The 7,506-nt window shown below is 47.5% G+C and overlaps 1 protein-coding gene across 1 annotated transcript in view; it reads left to right on the top strand.

Annotated features, from left to right (window-relative positions):
- The first annotated feature begins 4,203 nt into the window (after positions 1-4,203).
- The window catches only part of KIF5C (kinesin family member 5C), a 170,467-nt gene continuing 167,164 nt past the window's right edge, over positions 4,204-7,506 (top strand). The window contains exon 1 of the mRNA XM_068545144.1: positions 4,204-4,329. Coding sequence (XP_068401245.1) covers positions 4,204-4,329 — 126 coding nt within the window. The remainder of the gene's footprint in view (positions 4,330-7,506) is intronic.

The following is a 7,506-nucleotide window of genomic DNA, read 5'->3' as shown; positions in this document are numbered from 1 at the left end:
TCTCCATTTTTCATCTTCACAAACGAAAACTCCATACCTATTAAATAATAACTTCCCATTCTCCCCTCCCCCAAGCCACTGGCAACTACCATTCTGCTTTCTGTCTTTAGGAATTTGACTACTCTAAGTACCTCATACAGATGGAATTGATACTGTATTTGCCCTCTTGTGATTGGCTTATCTCACTTAATGTCCCCAAGGTTCATATATGTTGTAGCATGTGTCTAAATTTCCTTCCTTTTTAAGGCTGAATAATATTCATTGTATGTATATACCACATTTTGTTTACCCATTCTGCATAGATGACTTGGACACTTGGGTTGCTTCCACGTTTCAGCTATTGAGAATAATGCTGCTATGAACATGAGTATACACATATCTGTTTGAGCCTCTGATTTCAATTGTTTGAGGTATATACCCAGAAATGGAATTGCTGGATCATATGGTAATCTATTTCTAACTTTTTGAGGAATGGCCATAATGTTTTCCATGGCAGCCACACCATTTTACATTCCAACCAACAGTGTATAATAGTTTCGATTTTTCCACATCTTCCTGAACACTTATTTTCTATTTTTTTTTTTTTTTGATAAAAGCCTTCCTAATGGGTATGAAGTGGTATCTCATTGTGATTTTGATTTGCATTTCCCTAATGATGAGTGATGTTGAGCATCTTTTCATGTGCTTATTGGCCATTTGTGCATCTTTTTCAAAGAAAGTTCTTTTCAGGTCCTTTGCCCATTTTTAAACCATATTTTAAAATATTGTTGATTTGTAGGAGTTCTTTATATATTCTGGATATCAATCTCTTATCAGATATATGATTTGAAAATATTTTCTCCCATCCTGTGAGTTGCCTTTTCACTCTGTGGATAGTATTGTTTGTTGCATAAAAGTTTATCATTTTGATATTGTTCAGTTTATCTATTTTCTCTTTTGTTGTCTGTGCTTTGGTGTTTCTTTTTAATTTTTTTGAATCCTACCTAGTCCATCTCCTTGATTAAGCCTTCTCAGCACCACTGAGCATTGTACCGCAGTACTGACTTGTTTCTAAGTTGCCTGAGGGTGATGACTTATTTTGCAATTTCCCCTCAAGTGGGGGACCATAGTCCCCTTGAGTTCACTTAATAAACCTAAACGTATATAGTGGCAGCAAATGTCATTTGTTCAATCAGTAGTTGATGGATGGATAGGTGGATGAATAAATGAAGAGTGAACCCAGGGACACACAGTCGGTTCTCTCTCATCACCCCAGGTTATCCATGTTCTGACGTTTTCAGACAAACCAGTGTGTGTGAGCTTCTAGGCATCCTCTGGTGGGCTCAGGGAAACTGGGGATTGGACTGCCCTCTCCAGTATATTGTGAAGTTGACAACTGAAGATTGTGGGTGTCTGAGCCAGAGAACTACTTAGGTGAAAATAGATGAACATGTAGCATTTGGGCCTTTTAAAACCTACTTTCACTGTATCTGAGGACAAGAAATAAAATTGGTACTGCTCACAATAGCTGACAAAAGTTTATTTCAGTAGCTGTGTCTTCTCAGCTAGGTGGAGAACCTCTATTCCCAGGTACACCTGCATTTAATCAACAGATGGGTTCCTGAAATTAACTGAGTAAATTACTTGTTTTACACTCATTTGTTCATAACATCATCATCATCATCATCATATCTAACTTTCAAAGGTTTATACCATACATGTGTCAGGCAACATGCTAGGTGCTTTATAAGTATTATCTCTTCTAATTCCCTCAAAAACTCTATGAGATGATATCATTACTCCAATGATAGAGATGAGGAAACTGAGTCTTAAGGAAATTAAATACCTTGCCATGGGTCCTACATCTGTGCTGTTTATTATGTGCTAAATGCTAGAGACATAAAGATGAGGCAGATATCATTGCCCATGGAATTGCAGTGACAGAGGTGGACACAGGAGATAATGAGACAACAAGGAGGACCACCTACTCTCTGTCAGTGTTTAGTGAGTCAGGGAAGGCTTCCTAAGGAGGGAGGGCTCACTTAGGCCTCCTTCCTAAGGAGGGAGGGCTGAGCTGAGTCTTAGAGGAAAAGATAGCACTGGAAAGGGAGAGTGGACATCTAATTGTTCTGCCAGCCCTGCAAAATGCTATTCTTCTGGGACTGATGTCCCTCTTCTTTTGTGTAGCTTCCGACCATGAGATTCCTGCAGGATCTCACAAAGTCCTTGACTCTGATCGAGTTGTCTAGAGGTAGACACCAACCGAAGCCCAGGCCAATCACAGACTTGCCCTAGGGGTTTTCAAACCAAATCTCTGAATAAACATCTATCCTTATCTAATGGTAGAAATTGAAGAATGAACGCAGGGGCTGTTGGCAGCTGGGTTTCTTGACATGTTGAAGGGATGATCTAGAGGGAGAGTAAGGCCAATAAAAAGAGAGAACAGGGACCAGTGGTAGAGAGAGTCTTGGTAGTCTGCCTGTTCCCTGGCTTGGTTTTTCATCATTCCTTTAATAAGCCAGATCAATCTGTATTCTTCTTCTTTTCGTTTATTTATTTTTTATTTTTAAAATTCATCTTTATCGGAGTATAATTGCTTCACAATACTGTGTTAGTTTCTGTTGTACAACAAAGTGAATCAGCCATATGCATACACATGTCCTCATATCCCCTCCCTCTTGAGTCTCCCTCCCACCCTCCCTCCTTTAACTCAGTGGCTCCAGGTGGATTTCTATCAATCACTTTCCACTTCTATCACTTTCCACGGTAAGAGCCCTAATATACATACTTACTAATAGGCATGAATGCTTGACTCTGGGAGAGTAAATGCTTAAACAAAATACCAGAAGCAAGCAGAGCAAGAGGTGAATTTAAACGGAGGAAGCCGCAAGTAGTTTGGTGTTTGTCAGAGTGTAAACATCAAGACAAGAAGTGGCAGGAGATGAGGCTAATAAGTAGACAGAATCTAATCATGGGACCTGGATATATTTTGCAAAGTACTTTGGACTGGATCCTGTATATATTCTGTTCATTCTACAGGGTTATAAGTAGGCATTAGGCAGAGGTTCTGTAAACTGTACGATAATTAGTAGTAATTAAGAGGCTCTTAACCTGGGAGTCACAGACAGGCTTCAGCTGTCTCCAATCCCTCTCAAATAGCATGAAAAATCTGTGGGTGTGTACAGGTTTATTTGTCTTTGTTTTTGTTATGGAAGAGGTCCCTAACTTTCATCAGATATTAAAGGAGTCCCTGACCCAAAATATGTATGAACTGCTATCTATGTACAGGCATTTTCAGGAGTTACTGACTTCAAATATTCATGCAAATCTCATTGCCCCCCTCCCTCCAGTTTCCTCACGACGCTTAAGAACTGTTGAGCACAGAGAAAATGCTTCATAACTGTTTGGTTGGACACTGTCTTAAGAGGGGATCTTCCTTTGGGATCATGCAACGATGTAAAGAGATGATATAGACCTGGTTATTTATAGAGATTTTAACCGGGAATTCTGGATGTGACATCCATCCTGTTATTGACATGGGCAGCCAGCCAAGACCTGCAGGCTCTCGGAGGTGTCACCCGGGGCACCAACGTTGTCCCCGAAAGCCAACTCCAAGCATCCTTGTCCTTCCACCCGCAGGTGCAACGACTACAAGTCCCAGGGCGCTTCGCTCTTGGAGCCCGGGCGAGGGCGGGGCGGATCTCCGCAGTGACGTCACCATCCCGGGGCGGACCGAGGGAGGACGGGGCGAAGGGGCGGGGCGGGGAGGCGGCGGGGCGGGGCGGGGAGGCGGCGGGGCGGGGCGGGGAGGCGGCGGGGCGGGGAGGCGCCGGAGCGCGCTGGTGCTGATGCAGGATGGCTGAGCTCGCAGGAGCCCGGGAGGTCTGAGCCGGGAGAGGCTTGCTCCCTGCGCATCGCCTCGTCCGCCCGCCGCGTGGTCCTGGGCAGGTGGGCCCGGGACGCAGCGCAGGGCCAGGGCAGGGCCAGGGAAGGCAGGTGTGCAGCCGGACGGGCCAAAGGTTGATAGACTGCCCACCTACCAGGTCTCGGAGCGGCGAGAGCTGCCCAGCCCGCCGAGTTCGCGATGACCTGCTGAGAAGCTTCGTCGGAGGCTGCGGGAGGCGGCCTCGCTGCGGGCGGTGCGGTTCTCGACCACCTCCCTAGTTGTGCGGAACCCCGTTCCCCCGCCCATCCCCGCGCCCCTTCCCTCTGCCGCCGGCAGAGATGGCGGATCCAGCCGAATGCAGCATCAAAGTGATGTGCCGGTTCCGGCCACTCAACGAAGCTGAGATCCTCCGCGGGGACAAATTCATCCCCAAATTTAAAGGCGATGAGACCGTGGTGATCGGGGTAAGTGGCTGGGAAGTCTGGCCTCCCCTGCTGTTTCGCGCCGCAGCCCCGACGCCCCAGATAAGGCAGAGATGCTCGGGCTACCCCTTCGGACATCCCCTCGGAGCTGCCCTCTAGGGTGGACTTGACGAGAAATCCCCTCCCCCCAACCCTGTAGTTCCCCCCTGGGCCGGTGGAGGGTCGACTGGGGACCATGGGGCGGGCCCCAGGCGGCGGGGGTCGGGGTGGGGGGCGAGGAAGGGTTCGGCGCCGCCATTTTTATTGGGGTGCGGGCCCGAGTGGGCCCATTGTTCCCCGCCCTGGCCACACCGCGTGGGTAGTGTGTTCAGGTTACCCTCAAGCCCACGTGTAACCCACAAATGATTCCAGGCGTTGGTTCAATTTATCGAACACTTTGCCTCTTCTCACGAGCTTGGTGAAAGAAAAAAGGTACTGGAAAAATCCTAGCCTCGGCCGGGAGCTCCCACAGCTGTGCAGAATTGGCTCCCCGCGGCGTTCCTCCTTGCTCTGCACGCGAAAGGCGGGGGATGGGGGAACACTGGTGGCCTTGGTGTCTCCTCCTGCTTGCTCTCAACCCAGGCTGCCCTGGCTTGGACCTCGGTTCCGACCCTTCCGCAATAGGGCGACCCCCACCTGGTGTCCGCAGACCCTCGGGTGTGCTTCACGCTGGGTGGAGAGGAGGCTGTTCGCCCACGTCTGTGGGGCTGGGGGTCCGGGGCGCAACCAAATAGCCTCTGTGCCCAAAGAAGTTACTTTGTGTGGCTGGGGTCCCCCTCCCTCTTGGTCTCCCTTCCCACGTTACCCCTCCCCCCTTCCCTCACCTCCAAAGACTTGGCTCTATTTCTGCAGCGGGGCTGCTGGTGGGGGGAGGGAATACCGTTGGGTTTTAGTTCTTAAAGGAATATGTCAAATGAAATAAGCCAGTCTCCCCCCGCTCCACCGCCCTTCCCCCTCCGCTGGCCCCAGCGTGTGTAGCTGATGGTGCCCTCTTTGTATGCGAGTCGCGTGGGGAGGGACCGAGTTAATGGGAGCCTCCCGATCCCTGCTGACACGTTCCTGGCAGCCTGCTCGAGGCTGCTGATGCAGCCTTCCCGGCCTCAGCATTGATTAAGTGATGTCATCCCGTTTACTGAGCATGCTCCGACTAACCCCCTCCCTCCTATTTCCCCCAGTGGCTGGTGTATTTAGGTCAAGTGATTGACAGGTGACAATTTACTTAGGGTCTCTGCCCGAGTCAGCCCGGCCTTTCTTAAGCAGCAGAGGCCGACATTTGCCGGCCCAAGCAGTCCCAGCATCTTCGCCAAGGTTGTGCCGCAGTCCCTGGTAAGGGACCCGGGGACTAGCAGGTGCTGGCTGAACCGGAAGACAGGCGCTCTGCGCGCCAGGGGAACGGAGGCAAGGCTCTGGCCTCAGGGCTTCATCTTGTACCTGCCTTAGGAAGGCAGCTCCTCTTGACGCCCTCTTCTCTCCTCCGAGTTTTCACAGTCATCAGAAAACCGTGACCTCCAAATGCTATGGGGATGGTCGTTCACCCTGAGAGCTGACCTAAGAGGGCAGGAAAGAGGGGTTTTCTATCTGCTTAGTGTTAAATTGAAGAAAAGATGTATGCTACAATTATTGATGAGGAAAATTTTATACTTAAAGGCAGACATGGGATAGTGACATATCTATGGCCAGTACATGGGGCAGATGGGGCAGAGGTGTTGGGATACACCTCTAAGCTAGGGTCAGCCTATAGTCTGATTTGCTGTTTCCTGAGCCACGCTATGGTTTAGATAGGGGGGGAGTTACTGGGGACATCTAGTCCCTGCCCCTTGTCTTGTAACAATTTTTTAACAAATAATTGTGCAGCCCTAGAACATGTTCTGATGACCCTATTTTTTTCAGAGGTTTCAAAGAAGAGCTGAAGTTGTTTCTTCCCTTTTTCCTCCTTCTCCTTCTTCTCCTGCCCCTTCTCCTTCTTCTCCTTTTCCTTCTTCCTCTTCCTCCTCTTCCTCCATCTTCTAAGGGTGATATACCAGGACTAATGAAGTGGAATAATAAATCATCCCTTTGATCTGTGTGCAAGGCAGAGATCCTCAATCTTACAGTTACTCTTTAATTTTGACACTACTATGAGTATATATTTAATTCCCGTCTACATATTCATGTTATTGAGTGAATAAAGTAAAACAAAGTCACCATATAAAAGAAGTATATTAAACAAAAGATTGTGGATGTGAATACACATGTAGCTCTTCAACTGTAAATTAACATTTTTGATCATCTTACTATAATCCTTTTTTAAAAAATTTTTATTTATTTATTAATTTTGGCTGCATTGGGTCTTCGTTGCTGCACACGGGCTTTCTCTAGGTGTGGCGAGCGGGGGTTACTCTTCGTTGCGGTGCGCGGGGTTCTCATTGCGGTGGCTTCTCGTTGCGGAGCACGGGCTCTAGGTGCGCAGCGTTCAGTAGTTGTGGCACGCAGCCTCAGTAGTTGTGGCACACGGGCTTAGCTGCTCCGTGGCATGTGGGATCTTCCCGGACCAGGGTTCGAACCCATGTTCCCTGCATTGGCAGGTGAATGCTTAACCACTGCGCCACCAGGGAAGTCCCTTACTATAATCCTTTAATACAACAGAGAGTTTTCAGTTTTCTTTAAGATAAATTTTTCTTTGAAATAAAGCATTCATATAGAAAAGTGTTTTCATAAGTGTACAGCTTGATGATTTTTTTAAAATAAACACTCCCTTGTAACCACCTCTTCGACTAAGAAACAGACATTTTCAGGACTGCAGAATTCTCCCTAGTGTCCCTCCCAGTCACTGACTCCCTCTGCCTCAGGGTAACTACTATTCTGACTTCTAATGCCATAGATTAGTTTAGTTTAGTTTTTTTTTTTTAAAGCTTTATCTACATAAAACCATACAGTATGTTCACTTCTGCGTGTGAGTTCTTGCGCTCAACATTACGCTTGTCAAATTCATCCATGTTGTGGTGTGTAGCTGCAGTTTGTTCATCCTCATTGTTCTGTAGTATCTCATTATATGAATATACCACAGTTTATTTATCTAGTAACTGTTTGGTAGTAACTGTTTGGATAGTTTCCACTTTGGGGCTCTTATGGATGGAGCTGCTATGAACACTGTTTTACACATCTTTCAGTGAGTGTGGTACAGAACAGAAGACTGCCAGA

Source organism: Eschrichtius robustus, chromosome 5 (assembly GCF_028021215.1).
Source record: "Eschrichtius robustus isolate mEscRob2 chromosome 5, mEscRob2.pri, whole genome shotgun sequence".
In the NCBI taxonomy this organism is placed as follows: Eukaryota; Metazoa; Chordata; class Mammalia; order Artiodactyla; family Eschrichtiidae; genus Eschrichtius; species Eschrichtius robustus.
Note: the sequence above shows the minus strand (reverse complement) of the source record. Positions and strands in the feature narration are given on the sequence as shown.